Raw genomic sequence first — 15,863 nt, forward strand, 5'->3', positions numbered from 1 at the left:
GCTCCAAAGAAACCAAGGTAAACAGAGCAGGCCTGCCCAAGGCCCGCCTTTGGCCCACTCAGCACAGGGCGGGGGCGAGCTGTGTTGGGTGCAAGGAAGCCAGGCAGAGCTGCACCGGGGGACCCGCGACCTCCACCAGCAGCCAACCGGCGGGCTCGTGGGGCCTGGGCGCTCTCGCCTCTGTCTCTGGTAGGAAAGGCCATTTGCTGCACCCCTTCTACGGGCGGCACGTGCCGTCTCGTTCCTCTCCACTGCTGCTTTGCCAGATGACGAGGACGGCAGCACATTTATTAGGTGCCAGGCGCCGTGCCCAAGGCCTTGTGTGTTTGATCATTTCATCTTCACAGCTGCCCTGAGACAGGTCGTTACTTCCCCATTTTACAGAGGAGGAAACTGAGGCCCCAAGGCATGCAGCACATCCCAAGTAAACTCAGGAGCGAAGCCCAAGGCAGGCAGGGGCTCCTGCCTGTGCCCACTGCCCTGCCTGGCACCCCCAGAAAGGAGCACACGGCAGGGCTGCCTCAGGGGAGCTGCACAGGTGGAGGTGGGCAGTTCCCCTTGGAAGGGAGTCCTCCTCTGGGTGGTTCCGGCCCGGCTGGGCTACAGCCTGCAGCTACCGTCAGCAAGACGGTACTCCGCTGGCCAGGGAGACGTTTGGCTCGGGATATTTTTTTCTTTTTTTGGGTTACCCTGTCCAGGCCAAACTGTAGGGTACTTTTCAAACAACCAGCTACAAATATTTTCCTAACAAGGTCTCCCTGGGATGAAAAATGGAAACTTTTTGTTTTGCAACCTTGGGTTCTGGCATTTGAACAATGCATCACCAAGGGCTGTGGTGGTCAGCGGTGGAGGGGAGAAGGCTCTATGTGGGGGGCTGGGGGGCATAGCCAGGGAGACCACGAACCCGGACCCAGGCCCTGCAAAGGCGTGATGCTGCACACCTCATTTCTTCCACTTCTCAGCACAGCTGGCGCGGCAGCAACTGTTTCCGTCCCACCTCACAGATGACAAACAGGCTCAGTGAGGGGAGGCAACTTGCTGAGGCCACACCTCAGGGGATGGTGGTGCTGGCTGGCGTTCAGACTCAGGTCCCTCCAATTCCAGAGGCTTCCACCCCGCACCCACCCCACCCACCACTGGCGCTGGCTGCCTTCCTCTACTTCAAGCTCCTCCTGGTGGGACGGTCCACAGAACACCTGGATAAAGGTACAGGCCTTCTCTAACGAGTGGGGCAACACTAATTCCGCACTGCCTCCATGCTGGGAGGGGTATACCCGATAAGATATACAGATGTGGGCATGACTGGGTCAGCAAAGATTCTTTGGCAGCAAGTGACAAAAACCCAAGGCAGATTTCTTCAGCTAAAAAAGAGAATTTACTAGTTCAGGACACCAGGAAGAATGGGGTGGAGGTCAGGCACGGCTACATCTAGGTGGTCTAACACTGTCATCAGGTCACTCTTCCACCCCCATTTTTGGATCTGTTTCTCTTTGGCCTCCTTCTTACCTGCAGACAGGCAACCTAGGAGGCAGGGAATGCGGCTGTCGGCTGTCTCCCACAGAAAGAGCCAACATCTTTCGGCATCCGTGTCAACCCCGGGGCAGGGGTCTGATCAGCTGTTTGGATTCTGGGAAGTCAGGGAGCTTAAGCAGGCACCCCCACCCCCGCCCCCGCCCCCACAGGAAGAACACCTGTCCCCGTGTGCTGTGTCAACCGAGATGCTTCCAATGATGCCCTCATCCCCCATAAGCATCATTACACGCACGCCTCCCACAGCCACGGGTCCTCTAGGAGCGAGAGAACTGCAGCCTCCTGTGCGTGGTGCTCAGCCTGCCTGCAGGAGCGGCACTCTACGCCTCCGGGAGCAACCAGATGAACTCTACCGCACTTGATACGAAATGCAGTAGAGTCCTGGTCCCCTTCCCAAACAATTCAGTCCAAAAGCCACTTGACGGGAGCAGGCAAGGCAGGCGTCCAGGACAGGGGGGAGGAGGAGGGGCCCTAGTGGCCCAGGGTGGGGCGTCAGCCCGGGTAGGAGGGGAGAGTGGCCCAGGACCAGCAAGAACAGGGCAGTCGAAGCATGCAGGCCTGGCTTGAGGACACACTAGCCGAATGCACTGCATAAGTGGCCTCTGGGGGACAGTCACCCTAGGTGCAGGTCGGGGAAGCTCAACCTCACTCAGAACCATCGGGGACACAAAAGGACATGAATGAGATTTACAGAAAGAGGAGCCTGCACTGGAAGAGTCTGCCGCAGGGAGGTCAGAGGGAGACGGGGCTTGAGAGACGCGGCAGGGAGGGCACAGCAGCCAAGCAAAACAGGCAAAGGGTGCGCCCCTTAGACCCGCAGCAGACATACTGGGACAACATTTTCATTTAATGTTTGAATAATTTATATCCCTCTGAAACAAAACCCTGAGGCTAAGGTACATCGTCTGAGGTTCTCTTAAATAGAAGAGTTGGTACCGGGCACCGGGGAAGGCCGGGAGGCTCTGGATCCGTAAGTGCTGATGGTGCTGAGGCTGTGGGACAGCCGGCTCACCTGGTCTCCATGGCGAGGCGCAGCAAGGAGGGGCTGGCACAGGCCAGGCGCCCTTATAAGCCAGAGAGGTGCACAGGCCAGAAAGAGGTGACCCCCAGACTCACAGGAGCCCTGTGGTGAGGGGGCGGGGGAACGCTGCAATCACCAGCGAACGGCGGACGGAAGGAAAGCGGCCCCAGCCTCTGGCTGCACGGGGACGTGGGGACGTGCAAGCCAAACGCTGCTCCCTGCTCCCTGCCTGAGCGCCATTCGCAGAGTCCTATTTCCTGTTTCCTCTCAGCACCCTCATCCTAATGGGCTGAGCTAGCAAGTACCAGACACTGGAGGAGTGACTTCAATAGTTTGAGGCCCTGGATATTCTCCAAGGGACTGGAACCTTCCCCAGGATCCAGATGCTGGGATGTGGGTTCTGATGGGGAGTGAGGGGAAGGGACGGGGAGTGAGGGGAAGGCACGGGGAGTGAGGGGAAGGGACGTGCATTTCCTGAGCCCCACCTGCACGAGCACTGCTGTCCCCCAGGTGCTTTTCTCCACATTTTGACATTGGAAAAGCTCATCCCAGGGTCCAAAAACCCAAGCTTCCCCCACAGGCCCCTCCGCTCCTCCTCCCTGGTGTAGGTAGAGCGTGGTCTGGTGGCGCCCTGGGCTGGCATGGAGAGAGCTCCACAGGGCCTGCGAGGATGTGGCCGGTCACGTCCCCCTCTCCTTCCTCCGGCTGGTCCTCTGGTTGCTGAGCTCGCTCAGCTTCTTATCCAGCCTCCTCTGCAGCTGGGCCCTCTTGGCTGGGTCCAGGGATCTATCCTTGGTCCCGCTGCCGGCATAGAGGATCCCTTCCCGGCTGATTCTCTGCCGGGCATGGGCGCGAGCCCTCTCACCACAGCCATGGATCTGGGGAGGACACAAGAATCAGTGCTGAGCTCACCGAGACAAGGAGACAGACCCTGCAGCTCTGCCCATCAAAGAGGTGGGGGGCCACAGGCTCCCCAACAGAGAAGACCACTCCTCCTGCCATGTCAATCCTTCACCCTGCAGGCTGCTTGGTGGGAGGGCAGCAGGGTGGTCTGTACCCTGGTGTGGCGGGAGCTCCCAAGTGTGCACACAGGAAATGGCACCACCCTGACTGACCACACAGTCCCTGCAGCCACTTCCCGCTGCCTCCCAGCCTCCGCCTACCTAATCCACACTGCAGCCAAGACCAGTGACATCACAGCCCTGCTGACACCCTCCAGGGTACCCCACTGCCTTCAGATCAGGCCTGACGTCTCCAGGCAGCTTGCCAGGCCTTGCCCAGCCGCGACTCGAGCCATCCTGCCTTACACGCTACTCCCAACTCCCTGACTGTGCCTGAGGCCTTATGCATTTATGCATGTTATAAGAGTGGATAGCCTGCTTGCCTACCCGCCATTGGCCCTGTTCTCCCCAGCCCAGATCCTACCTTCTGGACCACAGGTCTCAGCCCCAGTGTCACTTCCTCCAGGAAGCCCACCCTGACTGCTGCATCTGGGTGGGTGTCCCTGCTGCCATCTTGGCCCTGGGTTTCCTTCTCTGGAGCACTCAATACCTGGTACTGTATACTGGTCACTTACTGAGATCCCCCACCAGGCCCAGCATCCTCCAGGGTAGAGACAAGGCTGGTTCAGACCTCAGCTTCCCACAGGAGCCCACACCTGGCCCCGGGGGTTCTCATCGACCCAGGCTCAGAATGAACGACACAGCAGCCAGGCCATGGCCAGCTCAGACCACAGGCTGGAGGCTTTGCCTCCCACCTCCCCTATGCCAAACAGACCAGATTAGACCACTGGCAGAACCCAGGGACACTGGGACAAAATTCCCTCTGCCGAGAATTCCCAATAACGTGGCTGCAGCTCAGCAAATAAGGCATTTTGTTTGCTTATGCCCTGATGTGCTCAAAACAGACCATGAGTCAGTGTCTGATTTCTGTTTCCGAAGGTATCTGGAGCTCGTTAATGAGCTAATTGTTCCAACTGGAACAAGTCTGCCCAGGGTCTGCTTCCTGGAGATGCACCCCACCACCCCTCCCCACTGTCTGAATCCAGGAGCGGAGGCTGACATACCTCGGGCAGGTGGTGGCTGAGGCAGTAGCGGCGGCTGCAGAGCTGGCAGAACTGGCCCAGGGCTGTGATGCTGGCTGTGCACTTGGCAAAGCCACAGGTGTTATCAGCCTTAATGGCGGCAGAAACCAGGGCCTCAAAGTCCTCCTCTGTGGGCAGATCTATGGCCGGATGTCCTGAAGAAGACCCATGTCACTCAGGCAAATGGAAAGACAACAATACCACACCTGGCCCCTCGTTTAAGGTTTCAAAAGCAATTCACGGCTGCGCACAGTGGCTCACACCTGTAACCCCAGCATTTTGGGAGGCCGAGGTAGGAGGACTGCTTGAGGCCAGGAGTTCAAAACCAGCCTGGGCAACATAGAGACATAGTGAGACCCCGTCTCTATTAATTCCAAAAAAAAATTAAAAAGCAGCTCGTGTGTCTTCCCTCTGCCTATGGGTGCCTGGGGGCAAGGGTGGCACCAGTCCTGTCCTCCGGCACAAAGCGCGGTATACAGTAGCTGCTCAGGAAGGGTTTGGAGTGAATTCCTCTGGAGCCCCAGGCTCTGGGAGGCCCCTTTCAAAGCCATGCATGTGCTAGTGGAGCTTCGCTTCAGGAATTCAATGAATCAATGCGAGCTGGAACTCCTGCATGGTCGTGCTGAGGAAAATGGCGGCAGCAGGAGTTCCCCAAGACCGACCAGGTCTACAAGCTCGGCCAGCGTATGCCTGGCCAACTCCCAGTGCATGCCTGGCCAGCTCCTGTGGGGTGGGCACAATGCAGGATGCGGCAAACGGAGCAGTGCCCACCCAGGGACTCCGCACGGCCAATGGGCAAGAATGGTTTTGCGCTCAGCCAGCTCCTGTGGTTCTGAGCATTTTGCCCAGGACGACTTCCAGGCAAAGTGCACCCCGTCACTGTGCAAGACTCCCACCCTCCAGGACCACCGTGGCACGGGAGCCCGTGACTGCTCCGTTCCCAAGGGGCTCCAGGGAGCCGTCCACGTCTGCTCTTCCAGGCCCCGCCCGCTGCCGTAAACATGCTCTGAGCGCTGCCTACTTGCCGAGTCCCACACAGGCTCCGGGACAAGAAGGTGCCTGTGACCTGATCGCCGACCTAGGGGAGCCCAGACGGAGCTGGGAGTGGCATGACTGAAAATAAAGCTAAAATGACACAAGCATGGTGCCACCCGGAGGAAGCCCTTCCTTCTGTTGATGGTGGCAGGCGGGTTCCAAGTGGGGCCAGCACCCCAGTGAGGGGACACTGCCCCATGTTCTTGTTAGTTGACTTACCTTTGGTTTCTTTTTTCTTTTTCTTGTCTGGAAGTTTCTGCTGCCCTGAGGCCTGCTGCTCCTTGCTGGCGGGCTGCCCCTGCGCACTCCTGACCCTCTGCAGTCTCAGATCAGGCTGGTCTGGGCCACGCTGCTCTCTGGGAGGCTGCTCCGTCCGCGCAGGGCTGGGGGGCACTGGCTGGAGAGGGGCTGGGCCACCGGTCCCTGCTGGGGGTCCCGGGGCTGCTGGGGGTCGCGGGGCCGGCGAGGCCCTCTTGCTCACGGTGATGAACCTCCCCTTCCCTTCCCCGGAACTGTCGTGCCTCAGCCCGTGCTCCTCGGCTATCTGGTGGACCCGCAGCCTGTCGTGGGAATTGAGGGAAGGCGGAAACTCCAACTGCGTCTTATCACTGGCCATGAACTCTGCGATCATGGCCCGGAAGTGGTCCACGCCGTCTTGGCTCTCCACTCCCTCCAGGCTGCCTCTGTTGAGGCTGGGCTGAGATGGGGCTTCAGCAGCCAGAGACTTTCCAGCCGGCTTCTTCCGGCCTTGTCTGGCAGCTGCTGCAGACTCCCGGCCTCCCTCCTGCCGCTGGCTTCCAGTCCTGGTGGATGTAGCAGGGCCCTGGGGCTTTGTGGCAGCATGGCTGGGACCCTGGGAGCTCTCATGGGAATAGTTTTCTGGGACAATATCATCAAGATACTCAAAAGCTGTGCGTACTTCCCCATGCTGTGTGAAATACTCCACCAGGGTCTTCAAAAATGCATGGTTGTTGACAGTACGGGAGTCACAGATGACCGCCACATGGCGCCGGGCGCGGGTGACAGCCACGTTGATCCTCCGGTCCTCAGCAAGAAAACCAACTTCACCTACAAAAGGCCAGAGGGGAGTGAAAAGCAGGTTTCAGACTAAGAAACAGAGTCAGGCTCCTATGCTCTTATCAGTAACCACCACCAAAAGTGTGGTCCCCTGCACGTGGCCCACCATCTACACAGCTGCCCCGCCACGCATGGCACCGTGATACCACATCTCCCCTGGCATCTGGCTGCCACAGCTGACTGAGTGGGGCTCTGGGGAACCCGACTGGGTTCTGTCGCTCCTTTCCTTCCATCTAAGCCCAGCCTCAGGGACTGTCTGGGGTGTGGCTGCAGGTGGCACCCGGGAGAAAGCACAAGAAACCTTCCAGCACCTTCCCCGCTTTCCCCCATGGCTTCTAGGCAGGCCTCATCTGCTTTCTGCCTTCTGAGAACGTCTCACAAAGCCCATTCACTAAACCTGCTTCTGGGAACAACTCTCGTCCCGAATGGAAAGCCCACAAACCACAGCAGCACAGAACCACAGCCACGACCACTACGCCCCGCGGCTCTGTGCACAGAGGCTAAAGGCCAGCTCTGGGCTGGAGGGGCTCCACCTCCTCAGCAGGGTGAACCGGTCATTCCCAGTCCACCCAGCGCCCCCAGCTGCCACCCCAGCCACCTGCTCCCTGACAGCACACTCACGCCTCTGAGCCTCCGCAGACTCTCTTGCCTATGCTTTGCCTGATGTGAGCTTACTGAGGACAGAAGCTGCACCCTGAGGACACTGGCAGAAACCAGTGTGGCACCCAGCAGACACCTAATACGCCCCTGAATTAATAAATTCACTTCTGTGCTGTCCCCAAAGGACTCTGGCGAGGGCTCCGTACCTTTCCTGTTGGACCTGACGAAGGACAGTATCACGGCCTCCTTCTCTCGGCCTTGGAAGCCATCGACGGACTTGATTTCAAGCTCAGGGTGCCTGTGCGCGAGGCTCTGTCTGAGCAGGTCCACCTGAAACAGCAGCCAGGCTGTGGCTTCCTCACCCCCATGCCAGCTCGGCAAGACCCTGCCCTTCAGCTCAGCAGAGGGACTCGTGCCGCCCAACAGCCAGGACCTGGGGAGGGGAGCCTGCAGGAGCCCCACGGGGAAAAGCTGCCCGTCCGCCCTCCTCACGGGCACGCGTGACGCCAACACGACACCCTGCCCCTGGCGCTTCATCATTTCTTTCGGCTCATGACAGCCGCCAGCCTCAGACAGCGCTGTGTGTGATGCCCGCACACCAGGAAGGGGTGATGGCCACTTCCACACACCCTCCCCACACTCCCGCAGGTGCGTTTTTCCTGCCGGATGAGACGCGCATGGGACACGGCCTGAGCCAGACCGACAAGGCTCGAGGCTGAGGCCCCTGAGGGAGACGCCAGGAAAGGACAGGGTGTTCTGCAGGGCTGCCTGTGGAACGGCTGTGTCGGCCCGAGGCTGCTGCGGTCACGCGGGAAGTCTGGCCAGAGCACAAGCCAGTGCAGAAGGCTGGGGCGCTGGGCGGGGCGGGGCGGCTGGGGCGCTGGGCGGGGCGGGGCGGCTGGGGCGCTGGGCGGGGCGGCTGGGGCGCTGGGCAGGGTGGGGCGGGGGGGGCGGGGCGGGGCGGGGCGGGGCGGGGCAGGGTGGGGCGGGGCGGGCAGACGAACACGCAGAACGGCCCCTGATGACATCATGTGGGTCCTGGATCCAGTCACAATAAGGTCGGCCCTACCCCTGAACCTTTCAGCCACCACAGCCAGCAAATCACCCTTTTCCTTTCAGCCTCTAGGTTGTGTGAGCCCCAGCTGCTCTGCAGAGGGACAAAAGGAGCACCTCGCACCTGGAGGTTGTATGGCGAGACCACGGCAACGTCACGGGCTGGAACACCAGCGTCCACCAGAGCCTGGATGTGCAAACTGACGAGGCGGACTTCGCCTGGAGGGAAAGAAAAAACGGTCGAGGCAGCACAGGGTCGCCCCGAGCGGGCATCCATCACCAACACATGTTTCAGGCACGTTTCTGTCTATCATGGCCAGCTGATTCTCCACTGTGCCTCAGGTGGCTTCCTGGGAGCTAAACATCTGTGTCCCAGGGCCCCAGGACCAGCCATGCCCAGCTAACTTGATTTCACATCAGCAATGAAGGCCTTCTGACTCCTATGGCCATGCATCCTGTTCAACGTGGAACTGGGGAGATGGTGGTGTCAGCTGAGCAATGCCAGTTCCCATGGCCAGACCAGCCAGGCAGAGCTGGGCCACCATTCAGGAGAAGGCCATGAAATGCTGCCAGGCCCATCTCACCCAGTAGCGGGCTGCTCACCCTGGAGAACACAAAGCTGCTCAGCCTCCTGGAGTGTGGGGCTCTAAACCTTCCACCGCCATCAGCAACTGCTCTCAGCTCCTCCCGGAATTAGGCAATTAAAATGCCTTTAATTTTTAAAGAGCTCGAGGAATGTTTAAACAAAAAAGCTGGCCGTCTGCAAGCAAGCTCACCAGGGTTCCCTTTCGACTGTTCGTCCTCTTCCTCCAGCTCAAACAGCCCGCAGCCGGCGGTGTCCACCAGGAGCAGGGGCACACCCGTCTCTTCTGTGGCAGCCACGCCTGGGAGGTCCCTGGCACACAGGTAGAGAGGGAGCACATCAGGGGGGCCACACCGCAGCACTGAGGCCCCACCCAACAGAACCAACCCCTCCCACAAGGACAAGGCTTAGGCGGGGGAGGACAATGAGCACATCAGGACATCAGATGGGAGCCAGTGGGCCTGACCCAGCTCTCCAGGGCAAGGCCACCTTCTCTTCCAAAAAGCTAGCCTCAGAGTCAACTTTCACGCAGAAAGCTTCACTTTAGCTTGCTGTGTAGAAACAGGTGACGCAGAGGATTAGCCAGGGCAAAAGGATGGGGCGGGGGGTGGGGCCGAGCTACTCACCTCAGCAGGTGCCCCGCCACAGAAGGGTGGGCCGTGAGCTGCCCGTGGTACATGGTGTCAGAGGCCCAGCGCATGATGGCCTGGTGCATGCGGTACTGCACCGTCAGCGTCCGCACCGCCCTCGCGCCATACTCCTCGGCCAGGCGCTCCATCAGGCTGAGCGACAGTCCAGCCAGCGCGGCCCTGCGCCCAGGAGGGAGAAACGGGGAAGGCAGGCCTGAGCCCGAGTCCAGGTCTGAACCACGGCAAGTGAGGAGGACAGGCCCCAAACCTCAGGACCCAACTCTCCCCTGGGTTCCAACCCAGAAGTTACCAAGGGGCGGGGTTGGCTGAATCATGGCCCAAAGGCACCTACATCCAATCGCCAAGGCCTGGGAATGTTCCCTTATAGGACAACAGGGACGCTGCAGCTGAGCTGAAGTTAAGGATCCTGGGATGGGGAGGCAACCCTGGATGACCCCGGTGATAACCCAAGGGTCTTAGAAGAGGGGCATAGGAGGGTCAGAGTCAGAGAAGGCCACTGAGGGGAGAGATTTGAGGACGCAACACTGCTGGCTTCATAGAGGAAAGGGCGACAAGTCAGGCAGTGGCCTCTAGGAGCTGGAAAAGACCAGGAGATGGGTTTTCCCCTGGACCCTCCAGAAGAAGCAACCCCACCCGCACCTCGATTTTAACCCGGGGAGACTGATGGTGGACATCTGACCCCCAGATTGATGTTTCTGGAGGTCAGAAAATCTGTTGTCAGCCACTAAGCTTGTGGTCATTTGTCACAGCCACAGTAGGGAATGAACACACTCCAGCATGCTCCCGCTGTCGGCAGTCCACTCCCAGCAGGGACAGCTGCAGCGGCTGAGCACTGCCCAGGCGCCAGGCACTGCTGGGTGCGCCAGATGGGGATTCACTCCCTTCCTCCTTGTAACAACCTCATGAGGTGGCTGCTGTTATGACTCCCCTGTTACACGTAAGAAGGGTGAGACAGAGAGGGAGGCCGCCAACCCACAGCTGCCCCACTAGTGAGCTGCAGAGCCAGGACCTGCCCGGGCCGCCTGGTGCCAGAGCCCACCCTCTGTACCACTACAGCCCACCAACCCCACCAAAACCCTGGGGCAGTGCCACCCCCACTTCAGAGACCTTCCCGCTGGAAACTTACAAGACCTCTGTGATTAACCTATTTTTAATTCCAACAAAGTGAGAACAGCACACGATCATCAGTACCGACCGCAAATCCAAAACCCCCAGTACAACGCCACCCAACGTGCTCCCCCAAACCATCCCACTCTCTCCAGGGAACGCCACCCAACGTCTCCCCCAAACCATCCTACTCTCTCCAGGGAACGCCACCCAACGTCTCCCCAAAACCATCTTACTCTCTCCAGGGAACGTCACCCAACGTCTCCCCAAAACCATCTTACTCTCACCAGGGAACGTCACCCAATGTCTCCCCAAAACCATCTTACTCTCTCCAGGGAACGTCACCCAACGTCTCCCCCAAAACCATCTTACTCTCTCCAGGGAACGCCACCCAACGTCTCCCCAAAACCATCCCACTCTCTCCAGGGAATGCCACCCAACGTCTCCCCAAAACCATCCCACTCTCTCCAGGGAACGCCACCCAACGTATTCCCCAAAACCATCTTACTCTCTCCAGGGAACGTCACCCAACGTCTCCCCCAAAACCATCTTACTCTCTCCAGAGAACGTCACCCAACGTCTCCCCCAAAACCATCTTACTCTCTCCAGGGAACGTCACCCAACGTCTCCCTAAAACCATCCCACTCTCTCCAGGGAACGTCACCCAACGTCTCCCCAAAACCATCCCACTCTCACCAGGGAACGCCACCCAACGTCTCCCCCAAAACCATCTTACTCTCTCCAGGGAACGTCACCCAACGTCTCCCCAAAACCATCTTACTCTCTCCAGGGAACGCCACCCAACGTCTCCCCCAAAACCATCTTACTCTCTCCAGGGAACGTCACCCAACGTCTCCCCAAAACCATCTTACTCTCTCCAGGGAACGCCACCCAACGTCTCCCCAAAACCATCTTACTCTCTCCAGGGAACGCCACCCAACGTATTCCCCAAAACCATCTTACTCTCTCCAGGGAACGCCACCCAACGTCTCCCCAAAACCATCCCACTCTCACCAGGGAACGCCACCCAACGTCTCCCCCAAAACCATCTTACTCTCTCCAGGGAACGTCACCCAACGTCTTCCCCAAAACCATCTTACTCTCTCCAGGGAACGTCACCCAACGTCTCCCCAAAACCATCTTACTCTCACCAGGGAACGTCACCCAACGTATTCCCCAAAACCATCTTACTCTCTCCAGGGAACGTCACCCAACGTATTCCCCAAAACCATCTTACTCTCTCCAGGGAACGTCACCCAACGTATTCCCCAAAACCATCTTACTCTCTCCAGGGAACGCCACCCAATGTATTCCCCCAAAACCATCTTACTCTCTCCAGGCACACAACGGGGTCCCTGCCCAAAGGCATAGTTCCAAACTTCCTCCACCCAAAGGCTTTCCCCAGGACGAAGACCTCCTTTAAGGACATCTCGAGAACCTCTCCTTGGAAGAAGCCACTGAATAAGTGTCCTCCCACGCCTGTCCTCCCTGCTCCTAGGGAGGTTCTGATGGCAGTGGCTGTTGCCATCATGCCGGCGCAGCAGGGAACCCTGGCTGTGGCTGCACACTCCATGGAGCCAGTGGGAGCCCCGCCCCTTCTGAGTTGGAGAGGTCACTGCAGCCCAGACAGCCCAGACCCAGGCCTCCTGCTCCAGGAGGGCGGGGCTACAGCCGCCCAAACTGCAGCAGCTGTGGATCTGAGCCTTCCCATGCTCTTAGGGGAGCCGGGAACAGGCAGGATCTGCCCTCCCGGGTGCAGCTGCAGCTGCCAGACGTGTGGCTGCAGACCTGGGCTTCCTGCTCCACGAAGCAGGCAGGAGCCGGGAACAAGTGGGAGCCCGGCCTCTTCTGAGGCGGTGGGGCGGGAGCTCCTGGGTGCAGCTGTAGCTGCCCTCCCACTCTGCAGCCCGTACTCTCAGGTGCCCCAGGAAGGACAACCCCCCACCATCCTTGAAGGCTCACGGGTGTCTGCTTCCACTGCCTGGCCTTTCTCGGCTCCCAGCACCCACTCCGACCTCAGAGTGGGATTGTGGCCAAGTCCCGGGGCCATGAGTGGCAGCAGGAGGCAGACAAGAGTCCTGGGTGGAAGAGGACGGTGGAAGGCCAGGGAGGGCCTGGGGGCTGAGCTGCCAGTCCTGTGGACCAGAGTGAGAACTCATGGTGCCTCTTCCAGGCCCGCCCATGGCCACCCGAGGACCAATTGGCATGTACTTCCTTCCCTCTGAGGTCCATAAAAGCCCTAGGCTCAGTCAGAGAAGGCGAGAGGACGGCCAGAGGACCGAGAGGGCAGAGAGACAACAACAGGGCACAGAGGAGCAGAGACCTGCAGAGATGTCGGAATGATGTGCCTGCAGACAAGAGCCGCCCTCTCCAGGGCTTCCTCTCTGCTGACAGCTGAACACTGGACAGGATGACCTGCCTACAGAGAGGAGCGGGCAGCTCTGAGCTGTTCTAACACTAAATAAAACTCTTCTTCACCCTTCCCTTATCTGCATACCTCATTCTTCCTGGATGCAGGACAGTAACTAGGGCAAAGGTGCTACGGCCACAGAGGTTTCCAGCCAGAAAAATCGACACCCGGAGATCCTGTAACATTTCCACTCTAGATCCCCACGTGTCTCCCGTCAGGACAATCTTTCAGAGCACCCTTCCCCAGCACTCCCCTTTCTTCCACCGTCTTTATTTCCAACATCTTCCTCCCAAAGCTCACTCTCAAGCAGTATTTTTGACACCTCTCTCTACATATCCACTAACTCCTGCGCCGCCCACTCCCCTTTGATGAGATTCTACTCGACAGGCTTTCTTGCACATCTTTTTCTGGTCCTCAGAAAACAGTGAAAGTTCTGAGTTCATTGCTTCTACACACCCACAGTGAAATAGATAAGTGCTTCAAAAGGCAACAGAAATCAGAAGAAACCAATCTTCCCCCAGTGGAAGTAAGGGCCAGGATGCAGGAGTCTTGAAGCGTTTCGTTCCTCAGGGACAACTTTCCGAACAGGGACTTGTCCAAAGATAGCCCAGCAGAGGGTTCATGTGGAGGGAGGGCACGCCCACCACACCCAGGCGGGAGTGGCCCAGGCAGAGGGGCCAGCAAGGCCTGTGTGGCTGGAGCAGTGAGCGCAGGGTAGTACAGGGAGGGGTGGGAGGGGGCCAGGGGTGGGCAGCACTTTCTCCACCAGGACAGCCTGGGCCAGGCCACCGCATCAGGGCTCAGGTGTCTCTGCAGGGCAGAATCGTGGTTTGCTGCGTCTCTGCCCTGGATGCCCTCCATCCAGGGATGTGTCTACAGATTGAAGACTAAAGAACCTAAGAACCCACATCCATCCAGAGGCCAGTTAGCCCAGCCCACTGCTCTCACGGCACTCTACCATCAAACTTGCCTGGTTTGTGAGGGGCTATTCAACTCAACAAGCAGGGATGGAGCACCAGAAACGTGCCAGGCCCTGTGTCCAGTTCTGAGGCTACAAAGATGAAGGTGATGCGACCCCACCCTCAGGGAGCACATGACCTCACAGATCTGACGTCCAGATGAATGAATGCCGTAAGACGGGGTAGGAGCGGTGCCGAGAAACACGCCGAGGCGGCACTGCAGGGGCTCCTGGTGAGCCTGGGGCTTCTGGCTGAGCCTGGAAGGACTGCATCAAGGGGTGGCGAGCAGGAGCAGAGAAAGGCACGTGCAGCAAAGGGGTCTTACTTGTGAGAGACTACGGTGGGGGGCAGTTGCTTGTGATCGCCCGCCAGGATGCACTTTCTGGCCTTCAGCAGGGGGATCCAGCAGCTCGCCTCAAGGGCCTGGGCACACTCATCAATGACCACCACGTCGAAGTGGCTCTCGGGCAGCAACTTCAGGGGGCCGTCGGCAGACGCACCTGGTGGAAACAGGGAGCCGGGAGTCTCCAGGGGCACGGCTGCTTCCCAACAGCTGCAGCCACACCAGAGGAGACACCACCAAGCCGGGGTTTCATCGAGGCTTGTATTACAACTGTGTGGGATACATTTGTATCTTGTAATAAAAACTTGGCCAAGACATTTTAGAACTCATGGTTCCAGCTCACCTGTGTTTTAAGCAGTGGGTCCTCTGGCCACAGGCCCTTCTGACCTTCAATCGGCAAAATTAATCACCCTTCGGGGCTGCGACCCCGAGCCCAAGGGACGCTGTCTGAGTTCTAAATATTGTAACTCAATTATTTTCTAAATGTAGAACCTAATTCTCCTCTAAGGTGACTTTCTTGGACATACAGAACAATCAACTGCTGGCCGCTCACCCAGAGAAAAGCCTCCACGCATTTGGCAACACAAATCCACTGTGGCAGCTTTTCCTTCCTGGGACGTGGAACGGCAGAGTGCAGAGTTCAGTCGGTGAGCAGGACTCGGGCCCACGCCATCTCCAGCAAACAGCGTGGGGCCCTAGGCGAGCCTCCCACCCCCAAGCCTGTTTCCTCATCCACAAACACGGACAACGGCTGCATGTCATGCGACTGCACCACAAAGGACAACATATATAAAGTGCCCGGCACAAGAAGGCAGGTTTCCACAAATGTGATCGATGTTAGTTCCCACCCTTTCTGTCTTCCATCTGAGTGAATTATGCTAATGATATGTACATAATGCCATGATGAAGACAGACACTGAGAAATTTCTCAAGATGGACTCTCCAGAGATGGCTAGCAAAAGCACCCACAGGGGAGACAGAACTTGACTGGGCTTTGGATAATTGAGAGACATGTTTAGGTCACAGACATGACTTCACAGTCCAGAGAGAAACCAGACTTCGTGACGGAGAAGCACTTCCAGGAATTCACTCTAGCTCCCCAACAACCAGGAGGGAACAGAAAGGCCACACAGGCCACAAGCTGACCTTGTGGGGCTCTGGGGGTGCCTCCTGATTTCCAGCAAGTGCTGTCCTTGAAGCCAGAGAAGGATGTCAGCAAAGTGATTCTCACAAGCTCTGAGAATTCTCTCCTCCACGAAAGCAACACGACATCGGCAAATGGTCAGAATCAACTTTCTCAGAACTCTGGAAACTCGCCAAAGGCTTGCAGCAATCAGGGAAATGTTCATTCCAGAAAAGCGTTTGAATCCCCGTCAGCACGGGAGCTCCGTGACACTGAAACCTGCCCTATT

At 58.3% G+C, this 15,863-nt stretch overlaps 2 protein-coding genes across 19 annotated transcripts in view; one reads left to right on the forward strand and one right to left on the reverse strand.

Annotated features, from left to right (window-relative positions):
- The window catches only part of MRPL21 (mitochondrial ribosomal protein L21), a 1,021,966-nt gene that overhangs the window by 969,214 nt on the left and 36,889 nt on the right, over positions 1–15,863 (forward strand). For 2 of the 17 annotated variants that reach the window (XM_050758214.1, XM_050758217.1), the window contains exon 1: positions 8,293–8,296. The exons of the other annotated variants lie outside the window; for them this stretch is intronic. The gene's annotated coding sequence lies outside the window, so the exon portion shown is untranslated. Of the gene's footprint in view, positions 1–8,292; positions 8,297–15,863 lie in introns of those variants that run through there. 17 annotated transcript variants of the gene reach the window in all.
- The window catches only part of IGHMBP2 (immunoglobulin mu DNA binding protein 2), a 556,281-nt gene continuing 542,782 nt past the window's right edge, over positions 2,365–15,863 (reverse strand). For both annotated transcript variants that reach the window (XM_050758125.1, XM_050758124.1), the window contains 8 exons: positions 14,434–14,608; positions 9,609–9,791; positions 9,176–9,294; positions 8,524–8,618; positions 7,553–7,676; positions 5,889–6,737; positions 4,617–4,789; positions 2,365–3,429 (listed from right to left, as the gene is read on the reverse strand). In XM_050758125.1, coding sequence (XP_050614082.1) covers positions 3,232–3,429; positions 4,617–4,789; positions 5,889–6,737; positions 7,553–7,676; positions 8,524–8,618; positions 9,176–9,294; positions 9,609–9,791; positions 14,434–14,608 — 1,916 coding nt within the window. In that variant the 3' untranslated portion in view covers positions 2,365–3,231. The remainder of the gene's footprint in view (positions 3,430–4,616; positions 4,790–5,888; positions 6,738–7,552; positions 7,677–8,523; positions 8,619–9,175; positions 9,295–9,608; positions 9,792–14,433; positions 14,609–15,863) is intronic.

The sequence above is a fragment of the Macaca thibetana genome, chromosome 14 (genome assembly GCF_024542745.1).
Source record: "Macaca thibetana thibetana isolate TM-01 chromosome 14, ASM2454274v1, whole genome shotgun sequence".
Classification (NCBI taxonomy): Eukaryota; Metazoa; Chordata; class Mammalia; order Primates; family Cercopithecidae; genus Macaca; species Macaca thibetana.